Source organism: Salmo salar, chromosome 05, assembly GCF_965601325.2.
Source record: "Salmo salar chromosome 05, fSalSal1, whole genome shotgun sequence".
Classification (NCBI taxonomy): Eukaryota; Metazoa; Chordata; class Actinopteri; order Salmoniformes; family Salmonidae; genus Salmo; species Salmo salar.
This window is the reverse complement of record NC_138295.1, coordinates 33,143,947-33,164,844: the sequence shown is the minus strand read 5'-3', so window position 1 is coordinate 33,164,844 and position 20,898 is coordinate 33,143,947. Positions and strand designations below refer to the sequence as shown.

Genomic DNA, 20,898 nt, shown 5'->3' with positions numbered 1-20,898 from the left:
GCGGGATGACGGTTTAAAAGCTAATGCCAGAGAGTGAAAGCCTTATAAAATATTATCAGACATGAACAAGGTGAAAAGGAGGTATGTATGGACACTTTTCTCACCTCTCCAGCTGAGAGTCGTCCTCGTACAGGGGTGACTGTATTTGCCCAGAAACAGGACGACTGTTAGTCAGAGCCTCCCATATAGTCACCTACAGAGAGAGATTTTACTGAACTTCCGTGGCAATCGTCATGAAAACCTAAAGCTGATAAATATTTAATTTGTGGATCAATGACTTCTATTAACAGTAAACCATGATTATTTCCTGTCTCACCTGGTCGCTCTCTGTCCCTGCGTCCAATAGGCTCTGCTGGATGGCAAACTGCAGCAAGTTATCGTCCTCGTCTCTCATTGGCTCGCTGCGGCCCGGACCAAGCGTGGTGTAGTCTGGGGGTGGTTCAAATACGGAGGGGTCCACCTCGCAGTGAAATGGACGCAGGGTCTGCCCTGGGAGCAGAGGGACAGGGAGATACGTTTCCACACACGTTTCTTTCGAGCAACGTGCACCTTTTGGTAACACGATGCCTCACCCATCCAGACTCCCAAATAGCAACATTCACAAGGGGGCATCAGAGGTTCTTGTTGTCTTCTCATTTGTTGTGAAAGCAAAAGAAGAGTCTCGTCTTCCCAAGCTAGCAAGTTGGCTAAACACTACAAGATAGCTAGCCTTCCCACATTGTTTCACATGTCAATCAGATTTATTATTAAATCATATGCCCTGGCAAATATTCTTAAACTTGCCGGTGTAACCTACAACATTATCGAAATGTCATATGCTGCTCCTATGTATTCACTCAGCTAAAAATAGAATGTCATGTTTTGGTCACAGAGAAAATAGTTATTACTTCTAAACAAAATACATTCTAATTAAGGCTACAATGTTGTTTGGTTTATTGTCTGAACAGTTGCTGAGATTATATACACAACACTTCCCCCATGGCTACGCAAGGAATGATGCGGCGCGTTAAAAGCATTCACGGGGCACAGGACTACGTAGAACATTGGCGCGCACTACAAGGAGCTGCCCCCTTTTGGGGAGGAAAAACGTCATTGCGACACTGCACTACACTCCGTAGGGTCCGTCTCCGTAGGGTAGAAATAGCCCTTTAGTGTGTGTTGCGTGTGGTTACCAGCTTCGGGGGCCTCCTCGGGTGTGTGTACAGTAACCGAGCTGACAGGCTCATCACAGCCACACAGGTTACTGAAGGTCACTCTGGCATTCAACACATGGAACAGAGGGATCTCTGAGAGAGAGAGAGAGAGAGAGAGAGAGAGAGAAAGAGAAAGGGGAGATCTTCAAACTCTTGTCACTTTGTTTAAGCTTAAATTGTAAAGCGTGTCCTTTTTCTTCTGATAGCACCTGCTCCTCTCCATGTCTTCTCTTTGGGACTCTGTTTCAGATCCTTCCTAGAAGGTCGGGACTAGGGGTCAGTTTGAGATTAAGCCTCACCTATTTTGACCGGGAAGCCGGGGGGCAGGCTCAGAGTGATGAAGTCACGTAGTTTGGCAAAATGGGCGTTGGAGATGGCCATGAGGTCAATGATGGGCGTGACCTGCTCAGCCAATGACAGAGGGTGAGCCTCACTCAACCACAGATGGGCCTTAAACCTAAAGAGAGAGAGAGACAGAGAGAGAAAAATAGAGACACTTGCATTAAACATGGCGGTGATATTGTGCTTGTCCAAGCATGACGACGGTGATCCCGGCTCTCTGTTGCCATGGCAACAGCGGTACCTCTGGACTTTGCTGGTGAGCTCCACGGGGCGTCCGATGTCTCGTTCATTGAGTTGGAACTCTGGGTCAAAGTATTCCTCAGCGGTGATGGCTGTGGGGTTATGGGGGCTGGCACACTGAGAAACATTACTCTGAGAGACATGGGAAGAGAGACACATCATTGACCACATCCAGTCAGTCAGTCCATCAAAGCATCTATCCACCACATATAATATGAGGTGGAGGTGTCCTTCTGAAACTCACCCCATTAGGAGCAGTATGCTGCTCAGCTATCCCAAGGAAGGACTGAAGAGGAGTCTTTGTGCCTGGGAGGACAGGAGAGATTGAATCATGCTGTGCCTGTACGTACACTATGACCAAATAAAACATAAGAGTGTTCTGTGTGTACCTTTGCTCTTTGACTTGTCCTGGTCCGACAGGTGCTCTGTTCTTGATCGGGTCACCAACTCCACATTAGTGGCGCTGTACACCTGAAAACAAACCAAAGGAAAAAACATGATTCAGTAAATCAATAAAATGTTGTTTTTTTAAACGCCAAGAAACACTTTCTATTAGAAACATTTTTCAAGACCAATGGTGTCTCTGGGCTCACCTTGGCTTCGTAGCCACTGACTAACTCACTTTTCTCAGAGCGCCAGCCCCAAATGCCAGACTTGTTCCTGTGCAGCAAAGAGCAGGAGAGAAGAATTAGAAGACAGACCAGGTAGGTGAGTATGTTGTGTGTGAAGTAGCTACCTTTCGAAGGCGAAGTTGGGTGTTGAGGTGTGTGTGAAGACGATGTGTGTGTGGGTTACCTCTCGAAGGCGATGTTGCGTGTGTTGAGGTGTGTGGAGACGATAGGGGAGGTGAGTCTCTGGGCAGTGTTCTCCTGGGTGGGCAGCATGGCAGCCAGGAGAGATGGAGCGTCCCGCAGGGAGAGAGACAGAGGCTCTGTGTACACCACCTGCTTGTCATGGTCCACCTCCATCACCACAGCGCCATTCTCTATAGAAACACACATTACCATGGAGACGGCACACATTCACCATTCAACCACTATGGAAACCATACCACCAGTGTCATACCTTCGCCCTTAAAGATGTAGCTGCGACGGCCCTTGAGCCAGGTCATGTGCTCAAAGCCCAGTAGAGTGGTGTCCACCCGCAGACACGAGCCACTCTTCCATACGCGGTACACATCACTGGGACACACCTTGGAGACCAGGGGGACTGAGAGTTTGGGGGGGGGGGTTAACCACCGTAAACACTTCAGTGAATCACAGTGACAGTATAACTGGGATCTGTTCATCTGGTGCTGAAACCGACCACTGTGAGCAGATATGAGCCCTTCACGATCACACACACACTCACCCCAACTGGTGAACTCCCATTTCATCTCCACGTAAAAATCCCGAGCCTGAAAGAGGTGACACAGCATCGTGAGTTTCAGATATGTGATTGACAGGTGTGCTACCTGTGTTTGTTATATGGCTGAAGCGATGAACGCAAAGTGTTACCTTACCCGTCTTAGCTTGCTGAGCAGTTCTGGGATGCCGGCCAGTCTCTCTGTGGCTCGCTTGAAGTCTCTATACTGCAGCACCAGCTGACAAAGCTCAGGATCCCCTGTGCTCACTGCCTCCTGCAAAACTGGACATAGACACACGCCATCAACCCACACACAGTGCCAACAGAAAGTCTACACTTAATTGAAATTCTCACATTTTGTTGCGTTACAAAGTGGGAGTGAAATAGATTTAACTGTAATGTTTTGTCATTGACCTACACAAAATACTCCATAATAACAAAGTGAAAATACATTTGACTAAATAATAAACATGTTATAAAATAATTAGTTGCATAAGTATTCACCCGCTTTGTTTAGGGAAGTTCAGAAGTCAAATTTGAAAACGAAAAAAAAAGAGCCCCACACTCAAGACGCAATAATGTAACAACGTTTCCACAGCCAAGCGGTCTTCATCAGGGTATAATGACAAACACGGTGAGTCACTCGTTTATATAGAGTTTGAAAGCCCTTGCACCCTTTGGTCTCAACATAGAGTTTGATCTGAAGTCCTTCTTGTGACTGTGTTTTCGATATCCATTGTAAATAATGTTTGTAGGCCTACGTAGCCACATTGTATCTGTGATCAATATCCATTCATGCTTTTTTATATGTTCTATTTATATCTGTAAATCGACCAATGAAATCAAGCCAGAGCTGGCCATGATTACAGATACCTGTGTGTGTGTACTTTCAAACTCTATATCAATTAGTGACCCGCAATGTTTGTCATTATACCACGATGAGGACAGCTTGTCTGTCGAAACATTATTAAATTGCGTCTGAGCTCCGAGAGTGCAAGGCTCTCCTTTTCTTTTTCAAGTGTTCTACTCCGCTAGCCAGCACCTTGACTAACCAGGTGTACATTTTTTCCGCCTCCAGATTGAACACAGAAGTCAGATTTGGCTTAACAAATCAGATAATAAGTTATATGGAAATAAGAGTTGGCATGATTTTTGAATGACTACCCCTTCCTCTGTCGCCCATACATACAGTGCCTTCAGAAAGTTGTCACACCCCTAGACTTTTTACACATTTTGTTGTTACAGCCTGAATTTAAAATTGATTACATTTAGATTGTGTGTCACTGGCCTACACACAATAACCTATAATAACAGTGGAATTATGTTTTTAGTAATACCTTAATAATGAAAAGCCGAAATGTCTTGAATCAATAAGTATTCAAACCTTTTGTTATGCACGCCTAAATAAGTTCAGGAGTAAAAATGTGCTTAAAAAGCCACAAGTTACATGGACTCACTCAGTGCAATAATAGTGTTTAACATGATTTTTGAATGATTACCTCATCTCTTTACCCCACAAGTAAAATTATCTTTAAGTTCCTTCAGTCGAACAGTGAATTTCAAAACACAGATTCAACCAAAGACCAGGGAGGTTTTCCAATGCCTCGCAAAGGGCACCTATTGATAAATGGGTAAAAAAACAGACATGAATTACACTTTGGACAGTATCATTACACCCAGTCACTACAAAGCTACAGGGGTCCTTCCAAACTCAGTTGCCAAAGAGGAAGAAAATCGCTCAGGGATTTCACCATGAGGCCAATGGCGACTTTAAAACAGTTACAGAGTTGAATGGCTGTGACAGGAGAAAATTGACGATGGATCAACAACATTGCAGTTACTCCACAATACTAAGCTAAATTACGACATGAAAGCAAGGAAGCCTGTACAGAATAACAAATATTCCAAACCATGTATCCTGTTTGCAATAAGACACTGAAGTAAAACTATTATGTAGCAAGGAAATTAACTTTATGTCCTGAATACAAAAGTGATATGTTTGGGGCAAATCCAACACAACGTTACTGAGTACCACTCTTCAAATTTTCAAGCATGGTGGTGGCTGCATCATGTTGTGGGTATGCTTGTCATCGGCATGGACTAGGGAGATTTTTAGGATAGAAAGAAACGGAAGAGCTTAGCACAGTCAAAATCCTAAAGGAAAACCTGGTTCAACTTCAGTCTGCTTTCCAACAGACACAGAGACAAATTCACCTTTCAGCAGGAAAATAACCTAAAAAACAAGGCCAAAGTGGTTAGAGCGTTGGGCCAGTAACCAAAAGATTGCTGGATAGAATCCCTGAGCTGACAAGGATAAAATCTGTCGTTCTGCCCGAGCAAGGCAGTTAACTCACTGTTCCCTGGGAGCCGAAGACGTGGATGTCGATTAAGGCAGCCCCCCGCACCTCTCTGATTCAGAGGGGTTGGGTTAAATGCGGAAGACACATTTCAATTGAAGACATTCAGTTGTACAACTGACTAGGTATCTCCGTTTCCCTTATATACACTGGAGTTTCTTACCAAGACGACATTGAATGTTCCTGAGTGGGCTCATTACAGTCTTGACCTTAATTGCCTTAAAATCTAAGGCAAGACGTGAAAATGGTATTGATCAACAACCAACTTGACAGAGCTTGAATTTTTTTTTTTTAAGAATAATGTGCAAATATTGCACAATACAGTTGTGCAAAGCACTTATGAGATGTACCCAAGAAGACACCAAAGGTGTTTCTAACATGTATTGACTCAGGGGGGTGAATACTAATCTAATCAAGGTATACAATACATTTGGCACGTTTTCAGAGCTTTTTCCACATTTTGTTAGGTTACAGCCTTATTGTAAAATGGATGAAATAAAAATGTTTCCTCAATCTACACACAATACCTCATAATGACGTAGTAAAAACAGGTTTACATTTTTGCAAATGTATATAAATAAATAACATTTACATAAGTATTCAGACCCTTTACTCAGTTGACAGTTCATGTCAGCGCTAAAACCAACCCATGAGGTCAAAGGATTTGATCGTAGAGCTCCGAGACAGGATTGTGTTGAGGCACAGATCTGCAGCATTGAAGGTCCCCAAGAAAACAGTGGCCTCCATCATTCTTAAATGGAGGAAGTTTTGGAACCACCAACACTCTTCCTAGAGCTGGCAGCCTGGCCAAACTGAGCAATCGGGGGACAAGGGCCTAGGTCAAGGAGGTGACCAAGAACCCGATGGTCACTCTGTCAGAGCTCCAGAGTTCCTCTGTCGAGATGGGAGAACCTTCCAGAAGGACAAAAATCCTGCAGCACTCCACCAATCAGACCTTGAAAGTAGTGGCCAGACCGAAGCCGCTCCTCAGTAAAAGGCACATGACAGCCCGCTTGGAGTTCTCCAAAAGGCACCTAAAGGACTCAGACCATGAGAAATAAGTTTCTCTAGTCTGATGAAACCAAGATTGAACTCTTGACCTGAATGCCAAGCATCACGTCTGGAGGAAACCTGGCACCATCCCTACGTTGAGCCATGGTGGTGTTAGCATCATGCTGTGGCAATGTTTTTCAGCAGAAGGGACTGGGAGACTCGTCAGGATCGAGGGAAAGATGAATAGAGCAAAGTACAAAGTGATCCTTGATGAAAACCTGCTCCAGAGCGCAAATGGACCTCAGACTGGGGCGAAGGTTCACCTTTCAACAGGACAAAGACCTTAAGCTCACAGCCAAGACAACGCAGAAGTGGCTTCGGGACAAGTCTCTGAATGTCCTTGAGTGCCCCAGCCAGAGCCTGGACTTGAACATCTCCGGAAAGACCTGAAATTAGCTGTGCAGCAACGCTCCCCATCCAACCTGACAGAGTTTAAGAGGATCTGCAGAGAAGAGTGGGAGAAACTCCACCATAATGATAAAGCTGGGTATTATTGTGTGTAGATTGATGATGGGAAAAAAACGACTTAAATCAATTTTAGAATAGGCTGTAACAAAAAATGTGGAAAAAGTCAAGGGGTCTGAAAACTTTCCGAATGCTCCGTATTAGAGTTTTATTCTTCATTAATCTTAACATTAAAAAAAGTTTTGAAATTCGTTTTTGTGTGTAGGTAGATCCTTGACAAAGAAAATGACAAATGCATTTGAATTGCACTTTGTAACTTAAGAAAATGTTCAAGGGGGTGTGGACTTTCTACAGGCACTGTATCCTTCAAAAAAAATGTACAGCAATATGTTTTAGGAAACAGGCGATTTGTATTCTTCCCATACATTCCTCTGTGTATACACTCACCAGTCCAGCTCTGAGCGTTGCAGTGCGTTGGGTCTGCAGAGTGTCTGAGCAGCACACGGGTTGATTCCAGGTGGCCCAGACACACAGCCAGCTCTAGCGGGGTGCGCCCCCGCGGGTCCAAGCGATCCACATTCTCCTGTGGAAGAACAACACTGGTGTGTCATGAAAGCCTTCTGAGCGGTGCGGTATGGGACGCAAAGCTGTCAAACTCAAAACGTGAACGGTTGAAAAGAGAGAAACGTATGTTGCTACCCCAGGTTGACCTACCTCGTTTTTTTGTAGTTGCCGTTCAAGCTCAAGGTATTGGTTGTTCCAAACCAGAAAATGAAAAGGAAACGCCTCTTGAGCCATTGTTTATCAAATGTAGCTAGCAACTTGCTATACAGCTTTCACCGTTTCTCTTCCAGCAGCAGCAAAATTGTTCTCTCTCAAGAGACGTGTGAGGACGCGTGCACAAAAAAAATAACCGCAAGGTAGCAAGATTCTACTTTATAAACGGGTAAATAGTTAGCAAAGTAATTAGCAATAGGCTAGGAGTAGGTGCCGATTAAAATACATAGCTAGCTAGCCCTCGTCTACCCATTAGCCAGGAAAGCGGCTAACTGGCTAAGAACATATGACAGCACTTATTTTCCATTCCATCTTGCTGGTTAGCTAGATGGCTAACATTGCACGTCTAACCATGTCCATTTCTAGTCTAGCAATGCCGTTTGTTTGTAACAAACGACGGTATCATGTCCTGCTGATGTGCTAACTAGCAAACAACTCCCTATCATCACCCACTCGCTTTCGCGATGGGTTTTTTTCTGATCCTGTGCAGTCAAAATAATAGACCGAGATACGGCCTATTTCGAATACACATCCAGATCACTCGAGTATATAATACGTCCGATGATAGCGATATCAATTCGGATGCTGTCAAAATACCTTGTCGGTGTTCATATTCCAATCACCAACATTCTGGAAACATCAAACCACTATTACACAGTCCGGTATTCTTAACAAAAACAGACTGCAGCAGCTGAGACAGTATGCACACCCCAGTTTACATTATTTATTTATATTTCACGTCATTTTCAGCGTCGCTTTAGTTCCAGGTTATTGCTAGCAGCTGGAGTGGGTGAGGAAGGAAAGGCGCGTGATGCATGTTGCCATACAATCATTGAAGGGAATACAACTGTTATATCCCCACTTCTGATGCCAGATGCCAAGCAGAGTTGTGGGGCAATGGTGAGAATCTCCAGCTGATGACCACGGGCTCTTTGCGCCCAATAAAAAAAATAGGTATTACATGTACACTGCGAATCACCTGACACCGTAACCAAAGCCTGCACAACCTGTAGATAAGATCCCCAGGCTCAGATTTGTAAATCACTGGGCTAAGACAAGTAGCTATGTACCATATTACTCAAGTATTCTTTATCAATTAACCCATTGTGACATGAGGTTCTGCAGAGTGCATTTGTGGTCCCCGTTCTCACAATCTCGGCACACAGCAGCCAAACAACCCAAAAATCACATACATCTGGCACAGTTAACCTTTCACTTTCTATTTTTAATTTATTTAATAACAAATTAAGTGAAAAAAGCTTCTGAAAATAATTACAATGCTACAGGATTTTTTTTGTCATCTAAAAGAGGGAAACACATTTACACAAAAGTATATATTTATATTCTTTTTTTAGACGTGGCAGGGTGGGAAGGAAAGAAGGATCCCTCAGAAGCACTAGACTGAAGGGCAACAGGACAGAATAATGACAGCAAATATTACATTTATACACTGAGTCTTAACAAGTAAAAATAAACTGTAAAGGGAACTCACATTTTATCCATGGGAAACAGAAAATGCATCAAAGTGGGATGAGGGGTATTTCCTAGAATAGAGACGGTTGTCATAGACTGATATTTGTACAAAACAGGAAGTTTTGGGAGTGATAGCACCTGAATTCTAACGGTTGTTTGAGATCGCGCCATTTACCCTGTCTCCGCCCCTTCCACCCCATTTCATTCATACCCCGCCCTTATTTAGGAGTGGTCTGGTCACCATATCGATTGCCCTCGCACCTTCCCCAAATCCCTTGTCTGCGCCCCTCTGTCTCAGGGTGGGGCGACCTGACCAGAGTACTCCTGGAGGAGTTAGTCAGTCCACAGCCAACACCTTTGAGTAAAGACAGCCTTAGAACTCCCAGGGTGAAGAGAAGAACCCCATCTGGGATGACTGACCCACCCCCACAATCCCCTGCCACCCTCATAAGAACCCGCCTAACCTCTCCCCTCCACATATCATGGAGTCCATTTCCCACGCCAACTTCATCATGCAGAGTAGGCGCCTAAACTCAAACTCCTGAGTCTCTTGTCTGGTTCAGTAAAAAAAAATATCTATATATATACACACACACACACACACACACACACACACACACAACTGGAAAGAAATCCTGCTCCCACTAAGTGTGCAGTAACTAAGTGCTTCCCATTCCTGCTTCCTTCAGAAGGAGGCAGCAGGTGCTTTTAAGCCTCCCTGTCCAACAGTCTTTTCTCTTGTCACACAGATGTCCCCAACCTCTCCCTTTATCCCCTGTCCCAGACAGAGGAGGCGGGCTCTAGGATATCCTCTGGATCAGTTTGTCTTCAGATAGGCAGTAGAGGGTGTTGACAGACAGCTCAGAGATGAAGGCCTCGCAGGCTTTGCGGGAGACACTCTTGCATTCCCGCAGGTCCAGCAGGGAGAGGCAGGAAAGCCGGCGGAGGTACCGCAGACACGAGTCTGTCAGCTTACTGCAGCCTGGGAGATAGAGAGACCGGGGCTCAACACTAACAACAACTCAATATCAAGTACTAGTCACAATTGTGTGTGTGCACTGCTCCAAGTCTCAGCTGTGGCTGTGTACTCGTGAGTCCAAGTCTTACCCCCCAGGTTGAGCTCGGTGAGTGTGTTGCGTGTGGAGGAGCCCACAGCAGTGAGCAGGTTGATGGACTGGTCAGTGAGGCCTCCACAGTGGGATAGGTCCAGACGGGTCAGCAGGGGCATGTGTCTGATCACCAGCCTCAGAGTACAGTCACTGATCTCCAGCCCCGCCAGACGGAAAGACTGCATGTTCCTCAGCTGACTGCGGTTATCACAACCTAGAGAGCGATGGGGTAGGGGTGGACAGGAATTAGGGCAGGGAGAGGGAGGGAGAAAGAGGTGACAGGAGGAAGGCAGTGGAAGAGAGAAAAAAAGAGAAAATATCTGTCTGCTGTGGACTCCAGCGGGACACAGCTAATTCATTTGGTATGACAAGGGATTTATCCAAACAGTATTTAACTCAAAACAGAAAACGGTGGAGGAAAGGGGCGGGATGTGTTGTCTCACCTGGTGGGTTGAGCAGGTCCCTAATCTGTCCGTCTTTGATCCCGTCGGCCCACCGAAGGTCCAGTGTGCGCAGGAGGGGGCAACTGGGCGAGCTAAGAGCCGAAATTGAAGACCAGGAACAGCCAGACAACATGAGATCCTTCAACCCTGAGCCGGAGAGAGAATAAGTTACATCTCCAGAGTGAGTAGTAGTCCAAGTGTGTGAGGACATGTTTGGTGGCATGTCTGTGTGTGTGTGTATTGTGTGTACCAGGCAGGCGGTTGATGAGCCAGGTGAGTTGTTTCTTGGAGATGGAGGTCCAGGAGAGGTCCAGGGTGACTGGTTGGCGTTTGATAATACCTGACAGAGCCTGAGGACTGATGGATTTAGACACGCTCAGATCGATCCGCATCCACAGCCTCTTATCCAAGCTCCTACACGAGAACACACACACACACACGTTTTAATTGGTTATCGAGCTCCTATACACTCTTGCGCATGCAGACACGTTCATAGTGTGTGTGTATATAAGATGCATTAAAAATTGTTTTTGTCTCTTACCATTTGTGCCAGTTCTTGCAGACAGCCATGCAGACACAGAGCTCGGTACGAGTCAGGTAGCGGAAGACAGATACCCACACCTCCCTCTCACAGCCCGGCTCGCTCCCTCCATTCGCCACCTCCCTCCCCCCATCCTGTAAAGCCGACAGAGGGAGGCGTAGAGGAACAGGAGAGGAGGAAGCGCTGTTGTCTGTTCTCTCTGGTCTGCCTGGCCTCATTCTCCTCTCGTCTGGATGGGAGCCCCGTGTGTGTGTACTGCTGCCCCTGGTGTGTGTGTGTGTGTCTGAGTGCGAGGGTGCAGCGTAAGGGTCTGGGGCGTGGTTCCTGAGGGGTGGTCGGGCCAGGTTCTTGCGTTGGATGCAACTCTGGCCAGGAGGGGCAGGGCGGGGGGCGACTGCAGCCTCCAGTTTCGGGACAATGGCCCCCGGATCACGTTTGGCCCTCGACGGCTGTAGGGTTACTGTGAGATACGAGCCCTTCATGAGGTCGTCGCTAAGGTCCGACACTACGAGGACCGGTGGCTCCGTCGGTGGCTCCGCGGCCTGTCCTCCTTCCCTCCAGTCTTCATCCATCTCTTCTCCGTTTTGGTTGGACTCCTCACTCTCTTCCTCATCTTCTTTGGCTGCTCCGCTTCCTCGTCTCTGTGGTCGGTTCTCTTTGTTCCGTCTGGTCCGCACGCCGTTCTCCCTCTCCTCATCACTACTACTACTACTACTACTACTACTACTACTGCTGCTGCTGCTGCTGCTGCTGCTGCTACTACTGCTGCTATCACTCTCTTCCTCTGCTCCTCCGTGTCTCTGTCCTCTTCTTCCTCTCCCTGCTGCTGCTCCTCTGAGCCGTACTCCTCTCCCACTCCCTCGCTCCCTGTGCCCCTCTCCCCTGCCTGCGGGGGCCAGGCTGAGGGAGGGTTGGGGGGGCTGCAGGCGAGCCCCTGTAGGGGAGCGGTAAGAGGAGCCTCTGAAGGACCCACGGCCCCGGGACAGTCTGCCAACAGGGGAGCGGAGGCGAGAAGACACCCCTCTCTGGAGGTGGGCTAGACCCTGGGAGCACAGGAGCTTAGGAGAACGCTCCAGAGACAACATCTGCTTCTGTAGAGGATAATGGGTAAATGGGTTAAACAGTGCTTTGGGTTTGAATAATCATGCACTGGTTTGGAGAATTACTGTGCTTTAAAATAGGACTGCATGTGCTTACCGATTGTAAGATTTTGCTGCGCTCCAGTTTGATCTGCAACAAAGAGTAGGAAGAGGTTTAAGAGGAGATTACTTGGTGGTGAGGAATGATTGTACGATAGATGTAGAGCTTTAACACAGACCTCTAACCAAAATCAAAAAGCACTCTAGCAACTCCCCCCCCCCCTCTCTATCTCTCACCCTCTTCCTGAGTCTTAACTCCAGCGCTCCAGCTCTCTTCCGGTTTTGTTGTTGCTGCAGTAACAGCCGCTGAGAGGGAGGGGGCGCTCTCCGCTGGGACAGAGAGGACGTCAGGGGGGGTCTGCCGCGTCGTCCCTTCCTCATCCCACCGCCTGCCTCCCCATCTCCTAACCCCTCTCGGTGGACATGATTTGACGTAGAGAGAGAACCTGTAGACGCCGTGCTGTCCTCATCACTGCTGGATGACTGAGACCGAGAGGGAGAGTGAGACAGGGGGCATCATCATGATCACTAAACGGGTATCAATAGAGTAGATGGGTATTGTCTTATAGGGACATAGAGGAAGAGAGAGAGAGAGACAGAGAGAGGGACACAGACCGAGAAAGGGAGAGGAAGAGTAATGTTGGGGTACCTCCGATGAGGGGCCTTCTTTGCCCTGGTAACATTTGGGACACTCCCAGCAGCTGGGCAGGTCCTTATTGATCCTGCCCACCCCAGGAACCTGAGAGAGAATTAACAACAGTTATAACACCTGCCATACACACAGAGGACTGTTATATACAGCTATAACACCTCAATCATCAGTAAGGGCCATTTGAGTTTTGTGGGATACATACATTGTAAAGAAAATGTGTAACGGAAGTATGTTGCACAAGAAGGATTTTCCATGTGGATTGTAGTACAGCTATACATGTATCTGCTAGTGCGAGGCCTGGTCACCTTGATGCAGTCGGGGTGGGCAATCTGAGCACAGTTGGAGCATTCCATGAGGGTTGTGGAGGAGGGGCTTGCGTCTGAACACTCCTGCTTCCCCTGGCCCGCTCCACACAGAGCACACACCGCTGAGTTAGGCAGGCCAGGCTGGAGACAGGGAGAGACCAGGGTCAATATACTACACACACCTCTCCCTCTCTCTGAGTAGGAAGCCACTGCGCTGGCTACTCACAGCGAGACACTGCCGCATCATGCAGCCCTTCTTCATGCGCCCGGGTCCTCCGAACCTCCTCATATCTTTGCAGAAGTTGCATTCGCCGCACTCCTTCCTCTGGCAGGCTGCACAGTGTTTGCAGCGCACGCGCCTCCGTCTCAGAGCCGAGATAGAGGTGGGCTTGGCACGGCGAGGGACCACGGCCTTGTGGGGCATGGCGAGACGAGGACGGTATACCACTGAGGGGGGAGGGGGCTGGTACCACGAGGGCTGGGGAGGGGGGAGAGGAGACCGGAAAGTTAGAAAGTTAGTCTGTCCCTGTGTTGTTGAGACCTTAACTCTGGTGAGTAAATGTATGACACCTGTATGTTAGGTGGATGTTTGAATGTGTGTATGAGGCATGTGCTCTCTGGCTCACCCTCTTGGGCCACTTGACGATGGGCTTTCCGGTGTAAGACAGCTTGGGGTCATCGTTGCAGTGTTCCTCCAGAAGAGCCTGAAAACAGCAGAACATTAGCCATGTCAGGGTCATGTCTCCCTGTATCACAACCGGCCATGATCGGAAGTCCCATAGGATGGCGCACAATTGGCCCAGTGTCGTCCGGGTTAGGGGAGGGTTTGGCCGGGGTAGGCCGTAATTGTAAAATAAGAATTTATTCTTAACTGACTTGCCTAGTTAAATAAAAAAAAAAACATGCAAGACTTGACTGAGCAGATTACAAATGGATGCAGACAGCTGGATACTAATAGGTACCATTTCAAAATCTACAGTAGCATACCATTTAGAATGAAGCTATTGGCCATGCACTGGAAGTTGTATGCTAGTGTGGATATTGAAACGTAGCCATAGACTGATGTATATAGCTAGTGCAGCCATAGACACGTCCTGTGTAGCTCAGTTGGTAATGCATGGCTCTTGCGACCTCAGGATCGTGGGTTTGATTCCTGCTGGGGCTAACCATACAATGTATGCACGCACTACTGTAAGTGGCTATAGATGAAAGCATCTGCTAAATAATATATTATATTCTAGACTGGTGTATTGTACCCACCCGTATGTCATGGAGCAGGGCGGGGGCATTACGGATGCCTGCGGGGACACACTTTTTGTGGGCCGGCAGCTCCTCCAGCTTCCCCAGCAGGTTCCACAGCCCCTCCAGCTCCAGGGGAGTCAGGTTTACTCTCACCTCCGGCTTAGTGGCACCAGGAAGGGGGAAGGAATCGTCATCAGACTCTTCCATTTTGACCTTGGTCTCACTTTCCTCCTCCTTTTCTTCCTCATCATCGTCTCCCTCTTTCTTTTCCTCTGTGCCGTTTTTCACGTGGCCGTTGAGTTTGTTCTCCGAGTCTTCACGGGTCAGACCTGAGAAGGATAAACTCAGAAATTAAAAATGAGAGAAAAGAGGGGGGAAACAAATGAGACAAAAAATATGAAATTGTGTACTCACCAACGCCAAGCGAGTGCTTCTGGAAGTCGGGGGTGAGGTGGGAGGTGTTGGTCAGGCAGTAGAGGTATCTTTCCAACACGTACCAGCACATCTCATAGTAGAAGGGGTATCGGAACTTAGCCGGGACCTGGAGAGGGGACAAGTACAGCAGTACACATGAGATATTGGAAGTCAACAATTCCTTTTCCCCCTAATCAAGAAGTACTCATCCAAACTCATGGATCTGCAATACAGTAGAGCGTTACCGTACGGTAGTGCGTTACCATACATACAGTAGTGCGGTACAGTAGTGTGTTACGGTACGGTGCCATAGAGTCTTACGGTACCGTAGTGTGTTACAGTGTGCAGTAGGGTACGGTACTCACTCGTGTGCGGTCCTCAATGTTGTAGATGTTGAGCTGCATGGGGATGTTGAAGCTGTGGAGGAAGTTTCCTCCAAACACCAGTGTGTCCTCAGGGGTGTACACAGCATGGATCCAGCCTAGACGTCAACAGTTGGGGAGGTTAGATTATGTTTGTGTTGGTATGTGTGTGTCCGGGTGTGTCTAAGGGTACGTCTCAGTGTGTGTGTGTGTGTGTACGTACCAGAGGGGATCATGAAGGTGTATCCCTGCTTCAGTTCTATCCTCTGACAGTCCTGGGCCTTGTCCCCCAGGAAAATGTCTCCCTGTTTCCCTGACAACACCCAGTTCTCATACAGCTCCAAGTTCTGGGGTGTGGGCGGGATCAGCCAGAACACCTACAGGAGGTCAGAGGTCAGGGTTGAAGAGTGGGATAGACAGAGATACAATAAAATACTAAATTGGCATATGTCTTAAACCTTCATAACTCTAGAATGTGCTGATAATGGCAGCCATCTTGGTCAGGGATAAATTATGGTCTATTAAATTCTGTGGCGATTCAAATGTGACACATCAAGGCTCTAGTTCTCCTGGGTGTTGTCTCACCTTTCCCCCCCGCAGGATGTGGTACCAGACCGACGTTCCGCCAAAGTCAACGTGGAAGTCTGTGAAGCAGCCCTGGACACTCATCAGACAGTACCTGAAAGAGAGAGATAGAGGGAAGAAAATACATCTTTACATCCAACATCAACCAGCACTGAAACAATGTAATAAAGGCATTATATTCAATCAACTCACGCTTCCACCCACAAACACTGCATGGGGTAAAATGTATCGTTGAGAACATGAGGAAGGAAGGCCATGTAAATGTACGGGACTCACTTCTGCACTTTGGGATACTGCATTTCTATTATGGAGTTGGTTGAGTCTCTCTGTCTCTCCTTTAGATGCCTTGGCCACATGTTGTCCACCCAGTCTATCAAATCCACCTGGGGAGAAAAGGTCAGTAAGGACATACATCACTGACTGTCCAGGGCTCTGTGGAAGTGATAGCCCAGCGTTTACAATGGTCAGACTCCCAAGCTTGCCATGTGATAGTTTGGTGTTACGTGTGTATATCTTTCAAGCTGAGGTGTCTGACAAGTTTTTCTGGTTTGCGTGTGTCTTACCGAGGCGGGTCGTTTCACCAGGTTCTCCAGCTTGGTGTGACTGAACTCCAGGCTGATGACGTTATAGAGCTTATCTCGCTCCGAGGGCGGGGTCTCGTAGTACCGCCGCCATTGGGCCATGGACATCTCGATGCCCTTCTGAGTGGTCACATCCATAACGTCAACCATCCGCCGACTGCCTATGAGAGAGGGAGACAGGCAAAGGGCAGGGAGAATTAGTCACTGTTAAATCAGTTGAAATCAGCAACTGTGAGTTCATAGTGTTCATAGTTTGGACCTTACCTACAAACAGCTTGACATCACTCACACTGAAATCAGAGTCTGGCATCCTGAAAGAATGAGAGCAAGAGAGCGAAAGAGAGAGGTTATTAAATACATCTGGAAAATTAGAGAGTTAACCAACTGTTATATTTCTATCCAGGCACAGATATGCAGTGAGGAAGGTCGGTTAGATAATTAGAAAGAAGCGTGACCTACTCTAAGCCGAGGCCATCTTTTTTCTCAAAGACGATAGGGTCTCTCAGCCCCTCCCTCTGGATGTACTCGAATGTGAAGTCTGCAGAGAAACATGTTATAGACAATGCAGGGTAGGCACACCAAGAGTAATCAAAAAAATAGAACACACCATAATTAGGGCCATGATTTTTGCCAGATTAAAAAAATAAATAAACATTTATAAATAAATAAACAGGTCAGGATCATCACAACATAAGAGAAACATGGTTAATGCCTCTAAGGGATATCACAGCGTGGTTTGACCTGACCTTTTCCATCCATGTGTTTAACCAGGTAGGAGTTGAACCTGTCACTCTGGAGCTTCTCATCCAGGTCAAACGTCCTCTTCCCCTCAATCTCATCGTCCGAGATCCCGTCATCCTGGTAGCGCCGCCGCGTCCCCGTACGCTAGTGACACAAGGCAGAAACTCAACTTGTTGTATCACTTTGAATGAATTTTCTCCCATGCATATGTAACAGTATTGCTTCCACTCAAGGAGCACAGTTGTTGTTGCTCGACCACGAGATCATTTGCAGACCGTTCACTCTTTGGTCTGCATGGTCAATGCAGCAGATGCAACAATATGTAGGTTTTTTTCTGGATCAAAAAGGGGCTTAGGTGGTGGGCGAGGCAATGGGCCCAATCAGTCCATATGGACTTCAGAGACAATTTTAGAGGCCCCCATCTTGGCGGTGTAGAGAAATGTTTTAATACTTATGCAAATTTCCTTAAATTCTACAAATTTCTCCATGTAACTGAGAGAAATTGTTTCAGTTTTAAAGCAAATTTCCTGTATTCTACACATTTTGCCATAAAGCTGAGAGAATCTTGCAGTTTTTAAGTTAATATCCTGCAATTGTAAATATTCTGTCATTGAAGCTGAGAGAATTTAGCCGTTTTAAAGCTAATTTCCAGCAATTCTATGCATGTGGCCATGGCTAATGCTATGTTATTTTGTTCAAACATTATAATAAAAACAATACTGCTAAATTAATTGTTTTGGGAAGTTTCGATTCTCCGACTGTCTAGCTTATATTTAGCTGATTGTTCATTTCTCAAAGATGATATTATTTACAAATATAAAATCCAAAATATAAAACGACAACGTCGATGCTGCTTTCCACTCTGAACTTAATATAAATCCACAAACATTCTATAATTATACTATTAGTTTGTGCATCTTTCTGTCTCCAAACAGCTAGTTTACCTTTTCTTAGCAAGTTGTGGCTAAAATAAATTGTGTTAGCCGCAAATGCTAGCTAGCTAATAAATGTATTGAGTCAGTCAGAGCAAACATAGCTAGCTAATACACCCCGATACCAGTGCTGGTGTAGGCCTATATCAGCATGTTGTTCGTACAACAGTATCTTCTAAATCTGATACAAATAAGTGAAGAGAAAACATTTAATGTAGCCAAAGATTATAGGGTGCCACCCCCCTGGTAAACACTTTGGTTCCTACCCTGTCACAATTACACCTCCATAGAGATCCTGATAGTATTATAATTCTTAATCATACAAACGCCTCCCTGGCTTTTCATTTGTTGTCAAACACTGTATTCGAAGTGCCCACTATTACATTGTAACTATAGAGTTAGAATAATCCTTCTATTTCCATGATTTCAACAGTTCACCCAAGTGTTTTGATTTAAATAGCAATATTTGGTTAAAAATAAGGCCTCATTTTTTTTGCCCATATCATGCAGCCCTACATGGCAGTGTGGAAATTAACTCAAATGAGATCAACTTTTGGTTGAAGTTTGATTGAACAGCATAACACAATCAGAATGGTGAAAGCCCCATTGAAATCACTTACAATGTATGTGTTGCCAACCTAAATAGGGTCATGCACAACTCCAAGCAAATGTTGAACTTTTATTATTCAAAAACGTAACATAAAAAAATGTGTAACATATTGTGATATTTTTTGCCCATATCGCCCAGCCCTATAAAGATTCATAACAGAAAGATTTGCAGATGAGTCATTCGGTCACTTAATGGTCCGTGTGGGCATCACAGGAGGGGCTTATCGTACTACGACCATTCCCCCTATGCTCTCATAGTTTGGCTAGACAGATGGGTCCAGCACAACAACACACCCCCCCAAACCCTATCTCTACTCAAAACACCAAGCATGTCGTTTCCTACTCAGCTGGACTGATCCATTCTCATATCTTGATTTAACCACAGTTTGAAAGACACGAGACAACATTCCATTATTATCTATAATTCTATGGATTGTTTTAAATGACAGTAGAGAAAACAAAATCACACCCCTTATAATGGCCTAATGGTTCTACAGCTGTGTGTGGGTTGTCACAACTGAATACATGTCCTTTGCTCTTGGGGTTTTATGCTGGGCATCTGGATAAGGACTTTGTGACAACTGCTGATGTAAAAAGGATTTATAAAATACATTTTACTGAATGATGTCCTTTGCTATAAATTAGTCACTGCACGAGAACAAAAAAGGTAAGCCTAATATAAGGTGCACGAGTAAGCATTTTCAAGTAGAACAACACTAGTGTACTTGAACCTACATTGAACCCACACATTCAGTATTTCGTCATGCCAACAAATAAGCAACACTATCTATTGATTGAGCTCGTTAACGATGCAACAGTGGTTTTGATTAAGGAAACTAATATTTTTTTATTGTACACTTGCAAAATGGTGCAACTTGGCCAACTCCAGAAGTATATTGGTTAAGTTAGCATGCCTAAACGTATCTGGTAAAAAATAACGTTAGCTACTTACCAAGCGCTTGCTGTAACGAGGGTTTTGGTCTTCCATAACCTAGGTATGCAATGAGACAGTTTTAGGAATATGAAGATAAAATACCGGTAAGAGTTCTGGCACTTGGATTGACAGTTTGCCATATAATATAGGTCCAACAATGATATAGTTCAATAGTTGGCGACAAGATTATTGATGAATAGCGTAACTCCTAACTAGCTGGTTATCAGCAACTAACGTTAATTTGGCTACGTTGCTAATATAGGCTAGCTAGGTTTTTTATTTCACTAGGCAAGTCAGTTAATTAAGAACAAATTCTTATTTACAATGACGGCGTATCGGGGACCAGTGTGTTAACTGCCTTGTTCACGGGCAGAACGACATTTTTACCATGTCAGCTCGGGGATTCGATCCAGCAACCTTTAGGTAACTGGCCCAATGCCACTAATGACACTAAGCTACCTGCCGCCCCGTAACCCTAGGAACAAACGATAACGTTGATAGCCAACTAACGTTATTCTTTTGCCAAAAACAGCTAAAATGTTTAATAACAAATTCGAATTTTATTTGCAACAAAACCAGTGAGTTAGATGGTTGTTCTTGGCTTATGGTACAGAACTGACCGACTTGCAGCAGACGCTGTTGTTAGCTGGCTGGCTAGCTAGACTAGAGTGAACCTTAGCTGCCAGAATGTTGTTAGCTAACGTTAACTAGCTAACTTTCGCGAATACATGTGTGTGTCTGGTTGTCTCCTGTTCGAACACAATAGCCGTGTTAAGCTACAGTTATGTGGGGCATTTCTTAAAAATATGTACAATAGCTAGCGACTTCATTCACGGAACGTTAGCCCGCTAGCTAGCTACCGTTAGCTAGCCATGTAACTTACATTATCTAGCTTACTATTGGGAAAATGCTATTATTTTCACTGTACCACTGAAATAACTCCTTGGGTTGTTGTGGTGTATACGTTGTCCTGTAGAACGGCTTTTATGGGTTATCCTTGAAGTTGGTATCCATTTTTATATAATTTTAGCTTTGTAGTTTGTTATTGTGCGATAAGTTAAAGCGATCGCTTCGGGACGCCATTTTCATCTGAGCACAAAACACACAGGGCGGATTCTATTAATC

General features: G+C 45.7%; 2 protein-coding genes and 1 long non-coding RNA gene across 6 annotated transcripts in view; 1 reads left to right on the top strand and 2 right to left on the bottom strand.

Moving 5' to 3' along the window:
• The window catches only part of ankrd13d (ankyrin repeat domain 13 family, member D), a 9,040-nt gene extending 1,106 nt beyond the window's left edge, over positions 1-7,934 (bottom strand). Inside the window, exons 1-14 of one of the 3 annotated variants that reach the window (XM_014199573.3) lie at positions 7,649-7,934; positions 7,382-7,517; positions 3,277-3,401; positions 3,126-3,171; positions 2,841-2,984; positions 2,571-2,760; positions 2,369-2,435; positions 2,165-2,246; positions 2,020-2,081; positions 1,777-1,907; positions 1,493-1,650; positions 1,173-1,286; positions 317-489; positions 105-193 (exon numbers count right to left, since the gene is read on the bottom strand). In XM_014199573.3, the coding sequence (XP_014055048.1) occupies positions 105-193; positions 317-489; positions 1,173-1,286; positions 1,493-1,650; positions 1,777-1,907; positions 2,020-2,081; positions 2,165-2,246; positions 2,369-2,435; positions 2,571-2,760; positions 2,841-2,984; positions 3,126-3,171; positions 3,277-3,401; positions 7,382-7,517; positions 7,649-7,732 (1,601 nt within the window). In that variant the 5' untranslated portion in view covers positions 7,733-7,934. Of the gene's footprint in view, positions 1-104; positions 194-316; positions 490-1,172; positions 1,287-1,492; positions 1,908-2,019; positions 2,082-2,164; positions 2,247-2,368; positions 2,436-2,570; positions 2,761-2,840; positions 2,985-3,125; positions 3,172-3,276; positions 3,402-7,381; positions 7,518-7,648 lie in introns of all 3 variants that reach the window. The other 2 variants (XM_014199571.3, XM_014199572.3) reach the window with 2 other exon arrangements.
• LOC106604677 (uncharacterized) lies at positions 7,741-18,029 on the top strand. Its single transcript, XR_014392307.1, has 5 exons — positions 7,741-7,854; positions 10,795-10,917; positions 15,992-16,137; positions 16,318-16,788; positions 17,329-18,029. It is a non-coding gene; the product is annotated as an uncharacterized LOC106604677 (long non-coding RNA).
• Positions 8,916-20,898, bottom strand: kdm2ab (lysine (K)-specific demethylase 2Ab). 2 transcript variants are annotated; one of them, XM_014199569.3, is made up of 23 exons: positions 20,702-20,898; positions 19,792-19,830; positions 17,304-17,442; positions 17,017-17,095; positions 16,822-16,868; positions 16,540-16,718; positions 16,253-16,359; positions 15,977-16,070; positions 15,615-15,768; positions 15,395-15,510; positions 15,030-15,156; positions 14,634-14,944; positions 14,000-14,077; positions 13,600-13,851; positions 13,374-13,514; positions 13,066-13,155; positions 12,654-12,899; positions 12,475-12,507; positions 11,278-12,368; positions 10,987-11,150; positions 10,737-10,883; positions 10,292-10,507; positions 8,916-10,166 (listed from the first exon to the last, which is right to left on the bottom strand). In XM_014199569.3, the coding sequence occupies exons 2-23, from the start codon at positions 19,825-19,827 to the stop codon at positions 9,985-9,987; spliced, it is 4,029 nt and encodes a 1,342-aa protein (XP_014055044.2). In that variant the 5' UTR covers positions 19,828-19,830; positions 20,702-20,898; the 3' UTR covers positions 8,916-9,984. The 2 variants fall into 2 exon arrangements, with proteins under 2 accessions (XP_014055044.2, XP_014055045.2); XM_014199570.3 differs by having other exon boundaries at positions 20,657-20,881.

Bases quoted from the DNA above. Each gene is read 5' to 3' on its own strand.
- kdm2ab (XM_014199569.3), bottom strand. From the start codon at position 19,827: ATGGAAGACCAAAACCCTCGTTACAGCAAGCGCTTG. The intron at 16,360-16,539 runs GTAAGACACACG...TTTTCTCCCCAG, and splicing joins TGGTGAAACGACCCGCCTCG to GTGGATTTGATAGACTGGGT. The intron at 10,884-10,986 runs GTACACACAATA...TCTCCGGCTCAG, and splicing joins GCTCATCAACCGCCTGCCTG to GGTTGAAGGATCTCATGTTG.